Source organism: Oncorhynchus kisutch, linkage group LG9 (assembly GCF_002021735.2).
Source record: "Oncorhynchus kisutch isolate 150728-3 linkage group LG9, Okis_V2, whole genome shotgun sequence".
NCBI lineage: Eukaryota > Metazoa > Chordata > Actinopteri > Salmoniformes > Salmonidae > Oncorhynchus > Oncorhynchus kisutch.
Genome location: NC_034182.2, coordinates 21,930,460 through 21,950,514, shown reverse-complemented (window position 1 = coordinate 21,950,514; position 20,055 = coordinate 21,930,460). Strand labels below are relative to the sequence as shown.

Sequence of the window (20,055 nt, the reverse complement as noted above, 5' to 3'; positions counted from 1 at the left end):
TGGGTCATCCTTGGTTGCAATTTCCAAACTCCTGAAGGTACCACGTTCATCTGTACAAACAATAGTACGCAAGTATTAACATCATGGGACCACGCAGCCGTCATACAGCTCAGGAAGGAGATGCGTTCTTTCTCCTAGAGATGAACGTACTTTGGTGCCAAAAGTGCAAATCAATCAATCAAGGACGTTGTGAAGATGCTGGAGGAAACAGGTAAAAAAGTATCTATATCCACAGTAAAACGAGTCCAATATCAACATAACCTGAAAGGCCACTCGGCAAGGAAGAAGCCACTGCTCCAAAACCGCCATAAAAAAGCCAGATTATGGTTTGCAACTGCACATGAGGACAAAGATTGTACTTTTTGGAGAAATGTCTTCTGGTCTGATGAAACAAAAATAGAACTGTTTGGCCATAATGACCATCATTATGTTTGCAGGAAAAAGGGGGAGGCTTGCAAGCCGAAGAACACCATCCCAACCGTGATGCACCTTGGTGGCAGCATCATGTTGTGGGGGTGCTTTGCTGCAGGAGGGACTGATGGCATCATGAGGGTGGAAAATTATGTGGATATATTGAACCAACATCTCAAGACATCAGTCAGGAAGTTAAAGCTTGGTCACAAATGGGTCTTCCAAATGGACAATGACCCCAAGCATACTTCCAAAGTTGTGGCAAAATGGCTTAAGGACAACAAAGTCAAAGTATTGGATTGGCCATTACAAAGCCCTGACCTCAATCCTATAGAAATATTGTGGGCAGAACTGAAAAAGCGTGTGCAAGCAAGGAGGCCTACAAACCTGACTCAGTTACACCAGCTCTGTCAGGAGGAATGGGCCAAAATTCACCCAACTTATTGTGGGAAGCTTGTGGAAGGCTACTCGAAACGTTTGACTCAAGTTAAACAATTTAAAGGCAATGCTTCCAAATCTGTCGTTCTGCCCCTGAACAGGCAGTTAACCCACTGTTCCTAGGCCGTCATTGAAAATAAGAATTTGTTCTTAACTGACTTGCCTGGTTAAATAAAGGTAAAATAAAATTTTAAAAAATACTAATTAAGTGTATTTAAACTTCTGACCCACTGGGAATGTGGTGAAAGATATAAAATATTAAATAAATAATTCTCTACTATTATTCTGACATTTCACATTCTTAAGTGGTCATCCTAACTGACCTAAAACAGGACATTTTTACTTGGATTAAATGTCAGGAATTGTGAAAACTGAGTTTAAGTGTGTTTGGCTAAGGTGTATGTAAACTTCCGACTTCGACTGTACATGTGTAGATATTTCTTCTGTCCCATGTCTTTATTTTGTACTTAGAAAACGCAGACTGTAAAAAAATTATACAAAAAAATGTGTTTTTCAAAAGTCCTAGGTTGTAATTCTGAAATTCTAATTCTTTATTAAAATATCAAAATGGTATCTTGTTTAGATGTCATACAGCCAATCAGTGTCTACAAACAGATTAATCCAAATACATTTTCGAATATAATCTTGCCCATTGTACACCATATTTATTTTCTCAGTGACAGAGTATAGAGGAGAGAACAGAAGAGGAGAGAACCGGAGAGGGGAGAAAAGGAGCAGTGAGGAAATGGAGGAGTACATCTCATCCGTAAAGCTGATCATACACACAAATGATAGCATCCTCTCAGTTCTTCCAGCACTTACCGAATGGACAAAATCATGACAAACTCTGGAACGCAAGAGAGGGAAATGAGAGAGGCTACAAAATGTATGAGCACCACTGCATTAGATAATTGTATGTTTGTGTGTGTGTGCGTGTGCGTGTGTGTGTGTGTGTGTGTGTGTGTGTGTGTGTGTGTGTGTGTGTGTGATCTTCTGTGTGTGTTGACCTGTTTCTGCATGTTTGTGAGTGTTTCCTCCATGTGTGTGTGACCTTACATGTGTGTGTATGTCTATGCACAGTTATCTCCTTACCATCAAAGTCGATGCTTCCGTCTCCGTTGATGTCTATCTCTTTGAGTATCTCTTCCAGCTCTCCTTTCTTCAGTTTCTCCCCCAGTAGACTCTTCACCGCCTCCTTCATCTCATCCTGGCTGATCTTCCCATCAGAGTCCTGGTCAAACTGAGAGGAGGAGAGGGGAAAGTTATGATGGAGGGATGTTGAGGAGGAGAGAATGTGGGTGACTAAGTGAACATGGGAGTTCATATTGGCTGAGGGCCTAACAGTAATGAAGAAGCTGGGAGATTTTAATGAGAGTTTGTGTAGGGCCATAATGTCTGTGTTTGTAGGCCTGTGTTTTATGATCATTCACTCAATTTCAGTCTCTTTGGCTCTTTGTCAGTCTCCTACCTGTGAGAAGGCGGACCTGAGCTCTTTCAGCCCCAGCATGTCTGCTGTCTCTCCCATTATCCTGGGACCCATCAGCTCACAGAAATCGTCAAAGTCCATCAGACCGCCCACTGAAGGGAGACAGCCAATCAACAGTCAGGACACAGGTAGGAACTGGCCAATAGGCACATTTTAAATGAAAATAGCTTAAAATGGACATACTCCTCATTTTGATCTGTTGCACTATCTCCAGCAGCTCCATCTCAGTGGGCATGTAGCCCATGGTCCTCATGCACTCAGCTACGTCCTTGTAGTTCAGATAGCCGTCACAGTCGTAGTCAAACTCCTTGAAGGCAAAGTCCAGCTCTGTGCCAAAGGTTAGAGGTCAGAAGGTGATGATGACATCATAGAAATAGAATTACCAGAAAGGACATTGCCATTCAAGTCAACTTTCCGTGATGGGTGGGCCTGGCTGCCATATTGAGTGTACCCATGAATATGCCGTGGTCTGAGGAGCTTTTCCCCAATCTAGTCAAACATTTCTATGGATGATTCAAAGCTACCCACTTTTCACAAATATAATGCCTGTCTGAATCCTAACTTGAGTAACACGGGTTCAGTGTAATAAGTTGTGCAACTACTCAATCTACTGTAAGTAAGCATTCTATTGTATGTGCAATATCACTGTGATAAGAAGACTCACCATCCAACTCTGCTTGGGCCAACTCCCTCTCCTAAAGGAAGACAACGGGCAAAGGAGAGACACTATATAAACAAAGGTATGTGGACAGCCCCTCAAGTTAGTGGATTTGGCTATTTCAGCCACACCCGTTGCTGACAGGTGTACAAAATCGAGCACCCAGCCATGCAATCTCCATAGAGAAACATTGGCAGTAGAATGTCCTTAGTGAAGACCTCAGTGAGTTTCAATGTGGCACCGTCATAGGATGCCACCTCTTCAACAAGTCAGTTCATCAAATTTCTGCCCTGCTAGAGCTGCCCCGGAAACTGTTATTGTGAAGTGGAAAAGTCTAGGAGCAACGACGGCTCAGCCGCAAAGTGATTGTCCACACAAACTCACAGAATGGGACCGCCGAGTGCTAAAGCGTGTGGTATGTAAAAATCATATATCCTTGGTTGCAACACTCACTATATAGTTCCAAACTGCCTCTGGAAGCAACAGCTTCCAACATCATCGTCAGGAGCTTCATGAAATGGGTTGCCATGGCCCGAGCATGGCCAAGCTTAAGATCACCATGAGCAATGCCAAGCGTCAGCTAGAGTGGTGTAAAGCTCGCAGCCATTGGACTCTGGAGCAGTGGAAACGCTTTCCCTTCAGTGATGAGTCACACTTCACCATCTGGCAGTCCGATGGACTAATCTGGGTTTGGTGAATGCCAAAGGAATGCTACCTGTCAGAATGCCTAGTGCCAACTGTAAAGTTTGGTGGAGGATAAATAATGGTCTGGGGCTGTTTTTCATAGTTCAGGCTAGGCCCCTTAGTTCCAGTGATGGGATAACTTAACGCTATAGCATACAATGACATTCTAGACGATTCTGTGCTTCCAACTTTGTGGTAACAGTTTGGGGAAGGCCCTTACCTGTTTCAGCATGACAATACCCCCGTTCACAAAGCGAGGTCCATACAGAAATGGTTTGTCGAGATCGGTGCTGAAGAACTTGACTGGCCTGCACAGAGCCGTGACCTCAACCCCATTGAATACTTTTGGGATGAATTGGAATGCCGACTATGAGCCAGGCCTAATCGCCCAACATCAGTGCCCAACCTCACTAATGCTCTTGTGGCTGAATGGAAGCAAGTCCCCGTAAGAAATGTTACAACATCTAGAGGAAAGCCTTCCCAGAAGAGTGGAGGCTGTTATACAGCGAAGGGGGGGGGGGGGGCAACTCCATATTAATGCCCATGATTTTGGAATGAGATGTTCGAGGAGCAGGTGTCCACATACTTTTGGCAATGTAGGGTGTGTTTAAGTGAGGGAGCTGCCATAGAGAAACAACACTGTCTGCCTTTTGAGTAATATTATAGTGTTTGGATCCAGATATACTGGATGGGGTTCACCTTAAAGAGTCAAATGCAGGTACTTTTGGATGGAAGTTTAGCACAGGCGATTTGAGATTTACACAGTTGTGTAAGAGGAGGTTGGAAGTTTTTGGATCAGGTCGACCTGGTGTGGTAGGAAGTTAGTGAGGGATCGGGGACAGGTGGGGATGTTTCCTGATCATGGTGGATTAAATCGTCATGGTTTCTATTCTGTTTGTTTGGGACACCGGTCAACCTCATTCACACGTGTGTTTTTTATTTGTTTAACTAGGCAGGTCAGTTAAGAACAAATTCTTATTTACTATGACGGCCTAGGAACCGCGGGTTTACTGCCTTGTTCAGGAGCCTTACCTTGTCAGCTCAGGGATTCAATTCAGCAACCTTTCGGTTACTGGCCCAACGCTCTAATCACTAGGCTACCTGCCGCCCCAGCGTGTAAGCATAGCCTACACACACTGCATGCTCAATAAGATCTAGTTCAAGTTCTAGTCTGAATTATTCTATCCTAAATCAATGTCTCCAAGCTAAGTTTTAAAGTGTCAAGAAACAAAGTAAGAAAAGCAGAAACTGTTCATTAAACACCAGACATCAATATCACACCGGTCACTGGTGGGTTTTGTTTACAAATATCCCAAACAAAACAAGTTCCTAAAACAATCATACAACTTTCCCTTTGTGTTCGATGCTCTTCCGGCAGCTTCTACCCCTTAATCCTAATGAATGGTGACGCTGAGCCACACTAAGGATCTAATAATACTGCTGTGTCTATAAGGATTAGCTGGAGAGGATAACTAAGGTAGGTGTGTGTGTGTGTGTGTGTGTGTGGCTTAGAGAGTTATTACCTACACACACACACAAATGCAGGCAGGAAGGCACACACACACGCAGGCACACGCAGGTAGGCAAGCAGATAGGCAGGCACGAATGCGCAGGCACTCACTCACACACACAGCATGCAAAGATCAGGAGCTTAGCTAACGTTGTAGCTTCTATGACTTCTCATTCCTTTGCATGCATATCAATGTCCCCGTGTGAAGGAAAAAAATCGCTACTAAGGGTTATAGCTCAGAGGTCAGAGGTGAAAGTAACTTTAATGTGTGTGTGTGTGTGTGTGGGTTCCCGAGCGGCGCAGCGGTCTAAAGCACTGCATCTCAAAGCTAGAGGCATCACTACAGACACCCTGGTTCGAATCCAGGCTGTATAACAACCGGCTGTGATTGGGAGTCCCATAGGGTGGTGCACAATTGGCCCAGTGTCGTCCGTAAAAAAGAATTTGTTCTTAACTGACTTGCCTAGTTAAATGAAGTTTCAATAAAAACTGTGTGTGTGTGTGGGGGCGCGTACCGCTCCAAACACGCTGCTGAGCAGGGTGGTGTGTATCTTCTCCATGTCTTTCCTCTTCTGCTCTTTCTTAGACACCTTCTTGGGAGCCGACTCCGAACTCGAGGACGAAGTCTTCCGGGATTTGCCACCTTTGCTACAGAACATGAGCCAAGAGGCACCAGGTGTTCGCAATATTGGAAACATTTGCAAGAGCTATCTTGACACCTTAATAAACGTGGCGACGCCACACAAATAGGATCATCTCTCAATGGCTTCGTACATGTTCAAGATTTACAACTAATAGTTGTGATACAATAGAATTTTTCTGCACAAAAATATTCATACAAGTATTGTGGAGACACCGCTTGATGGTTTTGTCGATATTTTAGGGCATCACAAACAGGTCAGGTAAATCACAACCATTAAGTCAACAATATCACTTTTACAAACTGACTGTGTACGGCGCCAATAACTCTATTGTGCCCATCATGGTCAATCGAGTTCTCCAGTCTCAAAAGTAGACATTGATCTTACCTGTCTGTAGAGGTTGCAGAGGCTGCAGACGTTACAGAGGCTGCAGACGTGGTGGACGGGGTCTTAGACATCCTGAATAAAATGAATACACAGATGTGTGTGTGTGTGTGTGTGTGTGTGTGTGTGTGTGTGTGTGTGTGTGTGTGCGCGTGTGCGCGCGCGCGTGGGTGTGTGTTGATAACTACATTCTCAGAAACTGATATTGCCAGGTGTCACGGTTTGCAAAGCATACTCAACACACTGTGAAAATAGGTAGCATAGTGGTTAGAGTGTTTGGCCAGTAACTGAAAGGTTGCTGGTTTGAATACCTGAGCAGGCAAAGTGAAAAATTGGATGTGCCCTTGAGCAAAGCACTTAACCCTAATTTGCTCCAGGGGTGTTATGGCTGACCTTGTAAAACAACACATTTCACTGCACCTATCCGGTGTATATTACAATGTATATATCTATTTTTACTGTAACCTACTTTAGGGACATGCACACATACACAGTCAATGTGTAGGTAATCAACCAATCTGTAAGGAAAAGTCACTTCCACTCTATATTTAATGAAAATATTACAGACAGAAAATGTCCTTACCTTTAGCTGGTCCTCCTGCAGTAATGTGAATGACAGGACTGGGTCCACTTGCTCTCCTCAACCTTCATACCTCCCCTCCTTCTCTCTCTCCCTCCCTCTGTCTATCCCTCCATCCATCAAAGAGCATTACCAGGTGATTACCTGGCTAAATGTGTCTAGGTCAGAAAGCTAAACACCACACTTAACACAGTGTGACTGACCGTGGCTCTCTCACACACACTAGCACGCACACAGTCAGTCACACCGTGTGTGTGTGTGTGTGTGTGTGTGTGTGTGTGTGTGTGTGTGTGTGTGTGTGTGTGTGTGTGTGTGTGTGTGTGTGTGTGTGTGTGACACAAATTATAAACAAAGTGTATTGTCAAGGGTATTATTGTATTGGGTAGCTAGCATAATTTTTTTTAAGTGTATTTGTAGTTTGACGTTAGTGATAGTTAATAGCGTTGTCAAGGCTATTATTTGGGGTACAGTATTGGGCAGTATTTTGAACGTATGGTATTTCTGTTTCATTTCTGATTCTGAAAACTGCAAATACAACTCATTTATTTGGTTAAACAAAACAAAGCACAAAAAAAATGTATGATGTTTCTTTTAAATTTTATTTAAATTCATCAAATGCAGAGCAAATAAATTCATGGAGATTTTTTGTTTTTATATAGGATTCGAATAAATAGGCTATGTGGTAACTTTATTTTATGGTACTATTTCATATAGTGTTTACAACTACACTCTTAAAAAAAGGGTTCCAAAAGGGTCATTTGGCTGTCCTAAGAGTGTAGCATTTATCATGAAATAACATGATATCAACAGGTATTCCTTATTTCTAACCCCAATTCATAACTACATGGTACCAAAATGGTGCATAGATATTGAGGAATTAAACAGAAATTCCTGAAACAAATCACATTTTCGTCTTTGCCTCCTATAAGAAAAAATTGGAATTGAATTGACCCAAACCTTACATAGATAATTGTCATGCACACTTAAGTAAAAAACAAGTCAACAGTGGACTGAAAACACACCAGAACCAAAAAAAAACATTACTTAATGACCTATTCATCTTCACAAAGTAGGTCTAGCCCTGGGCATATCACTGGGGCCAACTTCATGAGGATACACAAGGGCTTTCCTCTGTAGCATCTTGAACTTTGTCTTGCACGTCGTTCGCCTGCTTGCTGTGCAGTTGGTTCCAGGGTATCCCTGTGTGGTGGCTTCCAGCTTTCTGTGTCTCTTGCTGGGGCCTGCCTGATGGCTCTCCTCCCCCCAAGACAGAGTACTGTGGCTGGGCTGGGAACAGTAGGGCTGAGGGAGGTAGCTCTGGAGGTTATCCATGGGTCTCATCAAGGAGGAGCCAGCCTGCTGGCTCTCGTCTCCCCGAGACAAAGTGCTAAAGCTGGGGTGGAGGCTGGGGCTCCTGGGGGCCCCTCTCGAGCTCACGTCGTTGTCTCTCCTTCTCTTTCTCGAGGGTATTATGGCTGAGGTAGAGGAGGAGGAGGAGGAGGTAGGCAGGACTGGAGACAGTACATGCTCATGGTGCCTGGATGATGAAGATGCCACAGTGGCTGAGACTGAGGAGGATGAAGTGGAAGGCAAGTATGGATCAAGGTACTCTGCATGGTGTCTTGGAAGTTTCTTTGTGACTGAAACAGTGGATGAGCAGGAGGAGTCAGTGATGCGCAGAACTGGTTTCACCACCATAGGAGGAGGAGGAGAGGGACAACGCCTAATCATCTGGCTGTAGAGGAAGCTACAGGCCTGCCTGTCTTCCCAGCTGTCTAGAAGGTGGGCCTGGAGGCAGGCCAGGCTTGGGAAGGGCAGCTGACACAGGGCACACTGGTAGCCCTCAGAGCCCTGGTAGCCCCAGTGGTAGCCTGGACTGTTATTGGAGGCCTACAATAAAATGCAATACAACTTTATTGTCCATATATTTCAGTAAACAACAGAAATGTGTCTTCTGCTCAATTCTCCCCCGTCCTCCACACACATACACTATACACACACAACACACACATACAACACACATAGACCTGGCTGGAGACATAGCGGACAAAGTCGGCCTGGAGGTGGTCAGTGCATCTGCCTTGCCGCGATCCCAGTTTCGCCTCAAGGTCATTGGGGATGGAGTAGAGATGACAGGCCCTATCAGCCTCCTGGTCCTGCTGGTTATTGTGGACATGGCTGAGGGAAGACTGTGATGGCTCCTCAGACACATGTACCAATGGAGGAGGAGGAGACGGACACAGCCTGATCATGTCACTGTAGAGGCGGTTACAGCCTGTGCTGTGGGTCCAGCTGACCAAGAGGTGGGCCTGGAGGGAAGCAAGGCTGGGAAGGGGCAGCCGACACAGGCCACATTGGTAGCTCTGGAAGCCCTGGTCGTCTGTTCCCTCAGTCAGATCCTGGAGGACGGAGACATGGTAGAGGAAACCAGCCTGGAGGTGGTCGGGGACTCTAGAGGTGCCTCCCAGGTTTGCCTCAGGGTCATCGGGTATGGAGTAGCACCATTTGGCCCTGCCAGACGGCTGGTCATGCTCCTCAATGCTAAATACCTCATCAAAATACACTGTGGAGGGAAGACAGACAGAAGTAAAGGTTAATGTCCAAAGCAGCAGCCTATTCCCTACATAAGTCCACTACTTTTGACCAGAGAAGTTGCACCCTATTCCCTACAAAGTGCACTACATGTGACTAGAGAAATTGAACACTGTTCGCCACATAGTACACTACTTTTGAACAGAACCCTATCCCTGGTCAAAAGTTGTGCACTGCATAGGGAATAGGGCGCCATTTGGGTCATCAAGCCAGTACTTGGAAATGTATGCTGACTTATTTGTAAATTACAGAGAAAAAGACACATTCAAGCAAATAAACCTTCTTTATAGTAAACCTTTTATGGAAATACATTCACAATATTTTAATAATTTAACAGTTTGTAGTCTTACCTCTTCGTAGATCCATTTCTTGGTGAAGGATGGGGGATTGAAAAAGTTTGGATGTCATTGTAACTCACACACCTCTGCTCATTGAAAGTAATGTTTGAGTTATGAAATAATTTGCATATATTTGGTGAAAAATGCATTCCAGTCTAATGTTTGGTTCTGTTTCCCAGGGAATCATGTGAAAAATCGGATACATCATAGAACTCAATTATGATGGAACCCTGATGTCATAATTGATATCTACCATGTGATCTATTTTTTTAAGGTAGGTTAATATTTCCTGGTAAATAGCAGAACTAAACACGCGACTTTTTCAGAAAGAAAACATGCATAACACAAAGTATTTATTTCATAAAAAACTTTTTTTTTTTAAGTAGCTTAGAAATTTTTTAAGTATTATGTTGCATTGATTACATATTTTGTTATTGTGTTATGGGCTATTATTGTGTGTTTTTATGTTTGCTTTGTGTCCGCATTTCATAGGTTACACAATTCTTAGTAGTGCGAAAAGTGATTGAAACCACATTTATTACTACAGATACTAATGGAAAGTTTGGGTCATTCTTTTCAGTCAGTTGGACTCTATAGCGCTGTTGTGTAAACCTACAGCAGACTATACTAAGTGTTAACTCCAGGCTGATATAGAAGAGGAAAGGGAAACGCTGATGTTTCCTATGATGTGCCAGAGTTTAGTTTTGGCAAAGGACATGCAGGAGACACTGTGGAAATGTTCAAATGATGCAGTGGCTAGGCCTTTAGGCTATATAGGAATTGGAATGATAAATTGTATCAATAGGTCTATGCAAGTGTTAAACATTCTTAGATTTGGATAACGCGTAATACATTTGGATTTACACATTTTCTCGTGTGTGTGTACGTGTGTGCGTGCGTGCGTGTGTATAAGCATTTCGCTACGCTGCATCCGCAATAACATCTGCTAAATATGTGTGTGACCTATACAATTTGATATTATTTGATTCTGACTAGTTTACTGCAGTATCAGTTTCAGAATGTGAAATAGCTGAGATACCAAGGAATCATAAATGACACCATACAGTCAGAGAGCTGGATTTTTTAAAATATAAAACAGCAGGAACTCAAAATTCTGGAAAAATGCATTTGAGGATTGAGAAAAAAAGTTACATCTTTCCCACAGGCCAATTCCCAAACTGGGAATTCCAGTTTCTGTTGACAGAACAGTCAGCGCTGTCGATTTTGGAAAATAAAGAAACGTTATTTGTTTAGTCAGGAATTATTAACCTGTTCAGTGCACTTTCTCCGCACCTGTGACACAGTGAACTGGAGTGTCTCATGAGCCAAACGTCACAGGAAAGGACATGACAATTCTGATGATGTTGGGAAATCTATAAGCAAAACAGCGATTTTCTCTAAATATATAACTTTAGAATACCGTAAGTAACAAGTTGACAACACCATATTGCTATTATTCTATGACAATACATCTTTAAGTGTGGGGTTTACTCAAACGTTTCATGTTATATTCGACGGGATAGTCAAAGTTTATGAGCCCTTATGCGTTCTGCGTGGATAGTGCGCGTGAGGCGCAAGGAGGGCGCGGTGGCGCGTGATTCACTGTCGATCGCGGAGTTTTCGGTAGTGCCGCTAAGGTTACATGGAGAAGTGGGAAACTATTTGATCGAAGATGTCAAATGCGGAACAGGAGGTAGAACCCGTCCCGGTGGCGGTGGGTAACGGAGTTGACACGAGTCGCCGTTACCGGAGAAAGCTCTCAGCAGATGACCACAAGCATCATCACCATGATCCGGTAAAAATTGAGACTATCACCCGAAGTAGAAAAATGGGTGAGTAAGTGATACAAGTAAAAAAGTACAGAACCCTCTGCAGTAGTAGTCTACCTTAATATTGTTATTAATTAGGACTATTTTGGGATATATTACAGGCCAAGGCCTATATAATCATTAGATGTATTTATTTTCTCAAATACAAACCTTTAGGTAATGATAATCTTTAGGAATAGTTTGACCAAGGTGAAATTAGTTTTATATCGAATATTAAGTGGTTATTCGGTTGTCTCTTCTAAATAGCTATTGAACCAAGCATGCCATAAATATGAAGATGGCATATTCTGAATCAGGGGTGGATGGAGAATAATCCATACTTAAAAATAAAAATAAAGATTTCTGATTTCAATCTTCAATAGCTCTTACATAAAGCGTGCCATGACTATGATAATGATATATTCTGAATCAGCGGAGGATGGACAAAAATCTACAGCTGTTTTTTTGTGGGGCAATTTGGAGAGAGAAAAATATTCAGACTTTCAATCTTCAATGGCTCTTACCAAAGCCTGCCATGACGAAGACAATTATATATTCAGAATCAACCACTTTGTTTGTTTCTTGAAATATGTACAGTACCAGCCAAAGTTTGGACACACCTACTCATTCTAGGGTTTTTCTTTATTTTTACTATTTTCTACATTGTAGAAATAATAGTGAAGACATCAAAACTATGAAATACCACACATGGAATCATGTAGTAACCAAAAAAGTGTTAAACAAATCAAAATATATTTTGTATTTTAGATTCTTCAAAGTAGCCACCCTTTGCCTTGATGACAGCTTTGCACACTCTTGGCGTTCTCTCAACCAGCTTCATGAGGAATGCTTTTCCAACAGTCTTGAAGGAGTTCCAACATATGCTGAGCCCTTGTTGGCGGCATTTCCTTCACTATGTGGTCTGTCTTGGAATTATCAGAATTTGTTGGTAACATTTGTAAGATGTTTAATATTCATCAAATGTGTGTAAGTTACTTCTCATCAGAATGGTATTTTTGTGTAATTCTGTGGTGAGGTTGCAGTTATCCGTTCTATGTCAAAACTAAGTTGCATGGGCCGCTGAGAGAGGGGAGAGGTCAAAGTGGCATCGTGTAAACATATATTTTACTCCCTACTTTTCTCATGGGGGGGAAAGAAGGGTGGAATCATTCTATGCTCCCTCTTTGTTGACCTGTAGGGTCACTCTCCTCTCCGTGAGTTTGTCCAGGAGTTTGTGTTTAGAGTGGGTTGTATATAAATGACAATTTGATTTATGCCTGTTGATATGGAGGATTTGGTTTATGAAAGGAGACAAAGCTGAACAATGAATTATGTCTATGCTGTCTGACTATGGGTGTCTTTGCTATTAAAGGAACTCAGTTGCATTGTAAGGGGGCTCTCAGAGAATTCACTGGGGAGACACTGAATTTATCTGAGAGTCACAGGATTGTGATAAGAGCTCATATAATTAAAGATGGACCTTTATAACTAACTCTGACGTGTGTGTGTGGTTTGCTCCCATGATTAGGTAAATAGAGGACATTTCCACGACAGGTCCAACTCATCCCAAACCATCTCAGTTGGGTTGAGGTTAGGTGATTGTGGAGGCCAGGTCATCTGATTCTGCACTCCATCACTCTCTTTCTTGGTCAAATAGCCCTTATACAGCCTGTGGGTGTGTTTTGGTTCATTGTCCTGTTGAAAAACAAATGATAGTCCCACTAAGAGCAAACCATGGGATGGCATATTGCTTCAGAATGCTGTGGTAGCCATGCTGGTTAAGTGTGCCCTGAATTCTAAATACATCACAGACAGTGTCACCAGCAAAGTACTCCCACACCATCACACCTGCTCCTCCATGCTTCACGGTGGGAACCACACATGTAGAGATCATCCGTTCACCTACTCTACATCTCACAAAGACACGGCCAACAATCTCAAATTTGGACTCCAAAACAAAGGACACATTTCTACCTGTCTAATGCCCATTGCTCAAGTTTTTTGGCCCAAGCAAGTCTCTTCTTCTTATTGATGTCCTTTAGTGGTGGTTTCTTTGCAGTAATCAACCATGAAGGCCTGATTCACCCAGACTCCTCTGAACAGTTGATGTTGAGATGTGTCTGTTACTTGAACTCCGTGAAGCATTTATTTGGGTTGCAATTATCTGAGGCTGGTAACTCTAATTAACTTATCCTCTGCAGCAGAGGTAACTCTGGGCCTTTCTTGTGGTGGTCCTCGTGAGAGCCAGTTTCATCATAGCGCTTGATGGTTTGAGTGTGCAAAGCTGTCATCAAGGTTAGTTACTACATATGTGCTATTTCATAGTTTTCATGTCTTCACTATTATTCTACAATGTGGAAAATAGTACAAATAAAGAAAAACCCTGGAATGAGGAGGTGTGTCTAAACTTTTGATTGGTACTGTATATATATTTTTCTTCTTTCAATCTTCAATACATCTTACACAAAGTGTGCCATGACTATGAAAATTATATATTCTGAGTGGGGTAAGGATGGACACAAATCCACTGCTTTTTTGGTTTTGAAATTTAAATTTCAAATTTAAATTTATATTCTGAATCAGGGGCGGATGGACCAAAAGAAAATGACGTGTGGATTTTCTTCCATCCTCCCCCGATTCAGAATATATAATTTTCATAGTCATGGCACGCTTTTTGTAAGATCCATTGAAGATTGAAAGCAACAACAAAAATTATATCTACATTTTAACAAATGAAAAAAGTTGTGAATTTCTGTCCATCTTCCCCTGATTCAGAATATATCATTTTCATAGTCATGACATGCTTGGTCCAATAACTATTGATGAGAGAAAAAACAAATATCCACCTAATATCTAATGTAAAACCAATTTGACCGTGCTAATATTTTGATGATTGATTGTCTAGTACTATGAATAGTCATAATAGCTCTGTTTGATTGAATTATTTGACAACTTGATGATTTAAAGGTCTATGGTGGTCTGTTTTGTTCCCCTTCCCCTCCCTTTCTATTCTTCCTGTTTAGATGGGGACACTATGAAATCAGAGCTTGGCAGATGCCTCCTGTTCTCTCGCTCTCTCTCTCTCTCTCTTTCTCTCTCTGTCTCTCTTTCCTGCACTTGTCATAATAAACAACATGAAAGACATGTCACCCTCTGACTCACCAAAATGAACAATGAAGTAATACAAAGTTATAGAAAGTTTGATTTGTTACCTTTTTTTTTTTTTACAATCTGGCATTCTACGTTGGTAACCAGTTTATAATAGCAATAAGGCACATCGGGAGTTTGTGGCATATGGCCTATATACTGTACCACAGCTAAGGGCTGTATCCTGGCCCTCTGCGTTGTCGTGCATAAGAATATCCCTTAGCCGTGGTATTTTGGCCATATACCACATCCCCTCGTGCCTTATTGCTATTATAAACTGGTTACCAACGTAATTAGAGCAGTAAAAATAAATGTTGATATGATATAAGGTCTAATATAACACATTTGTCAGCCAATCAGCATTCATGGCTCGAATCACCCAGTTAAACATTTTTTTGTATATTTATCACAATAGTATAAATTCTGTCTTCAATTGTTGGTAATACGTGGTTACCACTTAACTTAAAAAGCATCCCAGTACAAAGAGTTATGACTTGTTCTAAGCATGTATGACCCATTAAAATGTCTTATGACAAGGCGTATAATATGTTGTGTCTCTCTATTCATAACCAAGGCACCTGTTTATTACAGAGAGGTCATTCTCCAGAGAAGCTGGCAGTGTAAGGGGAACCATGTCAACGTCTGAAGACAGCTTCCCAACAGGTAACATTTAACTGATCTAGGATCAGGTCCCACCTGTCCATGTAATTAATTACGATCTAAAAAAGCTAAACGGATCTCAGATCTGCACTTCTACTCTGAGATGCTTTGTGGATGGACCCAGACATTTGACACCAGTTAAAGGGGTCAATTCCATCTTCTCATGCATGTATATCAGACACTTCATTCTCAATGTGGAACTTTCATGAAATTGAATGGAATGGAATTTTACAAAAGTTCCAACCACAGTATTCTAATGAGGAGTGGAGAGAGTTTGGGGGTTTGGCTTCGGCAGTTGTAGTAGTTATGGTTCATCTCTCTCTCTCTCTCTCTCTCTCTCTCTCTCTCTCTCTCTCTCTCTCTCTCTCTCTCTCTCTAATGAGCTCTGTTATTTAACTGTGGGTTTTGACTGACATTCTGCTACGAACCATCATGATATTTCATAGTTCATGCAGACTGATTTTTCCAATATCAGGATATCAATAGCAGGGGTTGAGAACCACAAACAGTGTTTTGGGTTCAGTTGGTTACCTTCTGCCTTCTGCTCTAGTAGTTTGATCCACACTACCACTGTAGACTTATTATCGTTAAAAACCCTCAAATTAATTTAGGGCAGGCGAGGTGACATTGAATTTTGTTTTTCTGGTCCCAGATCTGTTGAACTGTTTTGCCAACTCTTATGGTCATTGTTACATTTAGCATCACAGTGACCATAGGAGTTGGCAAGACAGAACAAACAGATCTGGGACCAGGCTAGGAATTCACTTCTCCTTATGGTAAATCATGTGGTTGACAGTGAACTTTAACTATCTTACACCTTGGACCTGAGAGAGCCTGAGAAAGACTCTTTGAAGTCATTGATTAATCTCTGTAGGTCAGTCACACTGTCAGTCAGTCAAAATGTCACCAGACTAGTCATATGGTAGGCTCCAAAATAGCCCTCAGTTAATAAAGAAATAGGAAGTAAAGCAAACTTGAGGATAAAGTATTAGTACTATACCGGTCAGCATATTGACATTATTTCTGAGAGTTTCTAGTTGCTTTTTGTCTTTAACTATGGCAAATCTTAACCTAAACTTCTGACCTACCTTTGGATGTTATATAATTGGCTATAATTGTGTGATGAGGAAGTTAATTACCTCAGCATGGTGTTTTAAAATGCAATATTCTTGCTTTATTATTGAGTCACCTGAGTATCTCTGTCAACACTTCTTTCCTACAAAACATTAACTAGAGAAGAATTGCTCATACTCAGCTTGTCATAGACTATAATGGAGATTTAGAGACAGATATTGATTGGAGTGTATTATAACGAATTGTATTTTTAAGTACTCAATGTACTCAAGTACTCCATCGCAAAGGAGCAGATTGACACACACACGGTCACACACACTATGGGTCTTGGTCAACATAGTGCACTATACTGTATAAAGAATAGGGTGCCATTTTAGATGTATCATATTGTTGTAGAGTCGCCCATGCTGCTGGCCATGGTTGAGGGGCCGGACAGGCTTCCTGCCTACATGTTGTTGTATCATATTGTGTTCCTGTCACGTTGTGTTCCAGCTCTACCCATGTTGCTGGCCATCGTGGAGGGGCCCGACAGGCACCCTGCAGACGAGGGGTCTCAGGAAGTGCTGCGGGGGAAACTCTGCCTTCTGGAGGCCGACAGCGCGGAGGTCAACGCTCTCTTTACGGTATGACCCTCTTCGTTCAACCTTTATGTATCCAGGTAAGTCTTGTTGAGGCAATATGTTTTTTTCAAGAGTCATCTATATGTACAGCTAAACCGCATTCGCTATGATACTGTTCTCAGTCACACCCCACTTGGTCAACATGCTTTGTCACAGCTTTTGTGGAATTATCGCAAGTGTGTAAAGATAGATTGAATGGAAGGAATGCCTTATGTATGGTGGTGCCATTTTTGCAGATTTGTTTTAACCTGCTTTGCCGCTACATAGACCTCCAGTCATTGTGCTAACACTAGTTAGCATTGGCTTGCAAATCTACCTCTATACTGGACACAGAGACATAAAAATAGTATCCACGAGTTAATCTGATTCTGGGGAAGTAGATATATTGCCCAAATCCCAAAGTATCCCTTTAGATGGTTTTGTTATCAGTTTGTGATTGTTCACATTGAATACCAATACGTATCTTACTCACAGATTACATTGCTTCATATTGACCAAACAGGTTTAATTGACTCAACATCTCATGTACAACTTCCCCTCTGTTCTCCTCTCCTGTTCTTAAGGAACTCTCTGCCAGGCTGGTCACCATCAACAGTGAAGAAAACGTTATATTCGTCGCATTCAAAACATTCGAAGAGATATGGAAGTTCACCACATATTACACAATGGGTATGTCTTATAAACACACAGATAAGGGAAACTACAGAACAACACGCTCTGTTTGTATGGGATAAGAGGAAACTTGGCCACCGTGCTTCTACATCTGCATTCCTTGCTGTGTGGGGTTTTAGGCTGGGTTTCCGTATAGCACTTTGTGACCTCTGCTGATGATAAAGGGCTTTATAAATGCATTAGAATTTGATTAATTAGATGTTCGAATCAAACGGGTTATATTTTCTTTGAACATGAAAGTACTAGCTACATAATTTCTTAACAAATACTAGGTAAATACCAACTGGAGTGGGACTTTAAATTACAGTTTCCTCACTAACTTGACCTGCTGAACTCTGTTGTCCAGGCTTCCTAGGCCAGTGTATGGAGAACCTGCTGCTGGACCAGGACTTCTGGCTGATCTTTGACCTATTGCGCTCTAACCTCTGACCTCTGTTCCCCAGGCTTTCTGGGTCAGTGCATGGAGAACCTGCTCCTAGACCAGGATTTCTGGTTGAGCTCTATGGACCAGAAGAACGTGGGCATAGAGATCTCTATCCAAGAGGACACTCTCAACCTAATGTACAAAGGCATTCTCATGCAAGAGGGTAACTCTCTAACTCTCAACTCATTCCTAAAATGTTGCTGTTACTTTTAACATGAAGATATCTGACTGACAGCTTTTTTCTATGTTTGCAATGTGCATTGTTGTTGCCCAACTCAGTGGCCTTATGGTTAGAGTGTCCGACCTAAGATTGGAAGGTTGGGACTTCGATCCCTAGTCCAATCATGCCAAATCCTCAAAAAAAGAATCTTATAGTGTTATAAGATGGTACAGTTATCCCAACTAGCGTATAACGTTCTGAAAACCATATGTTTCTGAGAGCGTGGTTGTCCTATGGTTATTTTGCATACAACCTCCCCACAATGTTCTGGGAATGGTGCAAGATACCCAGCTGAGGACCATATGTTTCTTAGGTGGGAATTTCAGTACTTATTCATAACGTTTTCTACAGGTTTCCTCATGGTTCTATTCAAAGTCATGTTCTCAGAACGTTCAGAGGAAGTTAAGAAACAATATTCTTCTGTTGGAATTTCAATACTTCAGCATCATGTTTTCTGCAGGTTTTCCTCATGTCTCTATTTAAAGTCATGTTCTCAGAATGTTCAGAGAATGTTAAGAAACAACGTTCTTTTGTTGGAATGTCAGTACTTCAGCATAACGTTTGTTGCAGTTTTCCTCATGGTTCTATTTAAACTCATGTTCTCAGAACATTAAGAAAACTTTCCATAAAAAAACACAAGAAAATATTAGTAACGTTCAAAGGACGTTCTAAGATAATTCCCCGCATCAACAAAACTCGGGGGGGGGGGGACTCTACTCACGCTGCGCCTTGGTCCGATTATTTATATAACGATCGTGACAACCGGTCAGGAAACATATTACTTTGTTCCCAGAACCAATGGGACACCAAAAACGTACATTCCCACTGTCACGCCTTGGTCTTAGTATTTTGTGTTTTCTTTAATTATTTGTTCAGGCCAGGGTGTGACATGGGTTTGTGTGTTGTGTTTCGTATTGGGGTTTGTAGTATTTGGGATCGCGGCTGATTAGGGGTGTTGTATAGGCTTGGCTGCCTGAGGCGGTTCTCAATCAGCAGTCAGGTGCTTCTCGTTGCCTCTGATTGGGAACCGTATTTAGGTAGCCTGAGTTCGCTTTGTATTTCGTGGGTGATTGTTCCTGTCTCTGTGTAGTTTCACCAGATAGGCTGTAATTAGGTTTCACGTTCCGTTTGTTGTTTTGTATTTATTAAGTTATTTCATGTATCGTCACTTTTTCTTCATTAAAGAACATGAGTAACCACCACGCTGCATTTCGGTCCGACTCTCTTTCAACAAACGAAGAACGCCGTTACACCCACAACTTCCATGGAACAAAATTTGCTAGCTGGGATTTTATCAGATATTAGGTACAATGTTATACATTCCTAGAAGCTCTTCAAATAAAATATTACCAAATCTCTTCCCCTCTCTTAGGTTCCTTCTTCGCCAGCTGCAGTTCCACCCAGATGTTTGACAGCTCCACCTCTGGTAGTGACCTCTACCTGGAGCAGGGGGACATAGCCCTGTTCGAGCCCCCGTTCTTGGGGTCGGGGTGGACTGTACTGTCCCTGGGGGATGGGGCCCGGGGGACCAAGCCCAAACCAGCCCTGGAGCCCGTCATACCCTTCCACCAGTCAGTAAAATATATAATTTCACCACTGTTAATATTCTGCAATATAAATATATATACAGTACCAGTCAAAAGTTTAGACACATCTACTCATTCAAAGATTTTTCTATATTTTTACTATTTTATACATTGTAGAATTA

The 20,055-nt window shown here is 42.0% G+C and overlaps 2 protein-coding genes across 2 annotated transcripts in view; one reads left to right on the top strand and one right to left on the bottom strand.

Moving 5' to 3' along the window:
• Positions 1 to 1,230: 1,230 nt before the first annotated feature.
• LOC109896341 (calcium-binding protein 2) lies at positions 1,231 to 6,894 on the bottom strand. The gene is made up of 8 exons (XM_020490591.2): positions 6,796 to 6,894; positions 6,216 to 6,287; positions 5,703 to 5,835; positions 3,000 to 3,030; positions 2,519 to 2,662; positions 2,318 to 2,427; positions 1,942 to 2,089; positions 1,231 to 1,696 (listed from the first exon to the last, which is right to left on the bottom strand). Exons 2-8 carry the CDS (start codon positions 6,284 to 6,286, stop codon positions 1,668 to 1,670), a joined length of 666 nt encoding a protein of 221 aa, XP_020346180.1. The 5' UTR covers position 6,287; positions 6,796 to 6,894; the 3' UTR covers positions 1,231 to 1,667.
• Positions 6,895 to 11,053: 4,159 nt separating this feature from the next.
• The window catches only part of sh3tc1 (SH3 domain and tetratricopeptide repeats 1), a 29,742-nt gene continuing 20,740 nt past the window's right edge, over positions 11,054 to 20,055 (top strand). Inside the window, exons 1-6 of the mRNA XM_020491252.2 lie at positions 11,054 to 11,554; positions 15,269 to 15,340; positions 16,904 to 17,034; positions 17,595 to 17,700; positions 18,147 to 18,290; positions 19,720 to 19,918. Of these exons, the coding sequence (XP_020346841.1) occupies positions 11,395 to 11,554; positions 15,269 to 15,340; positions 16,904 to 17,034; positions 17,595 to 17,700; positions 18,147 to 18,290; positions 19,720 to 19,918 (812 nt within the window). The 5' untranslated portion in view covers positions 11,054 to 11,394. The remainder of the gene's footprint in view (positions 11,555 to 15,268; positions 15,341 to 16,903; positions 17,035 to 17,594; positions 17,701 to 18,146; positions 18,291 to 19,719; positions 19,919 to 20,055) is intronic.

Bases quoted from the DNA above. Each gene is read 5' to 3' on its own strand.
- LOC109896341 (XM_020490591.2), bottom strand. From the start codon at position 6,286: ATGTCTAAGACCCCGTCCACCACGTCTGCAGCCTCTGTAACGTCTGCA. The intron at 3,031-5,702 runs GTACGCGCCCCC...GTCTTCCTTTAG, and splicing joins TCAGCAGCGTGTTTGGAGCG to GAGAGGGAGTTGGCCCAAGC. The intron at 2,090-2,317 runs GTAGGAGACTGA...TCCTCCTCTCAG, and splicing joins TCAGGTCCGCCTTCTCACAG to TTTGACCAGGACTCTGATGG.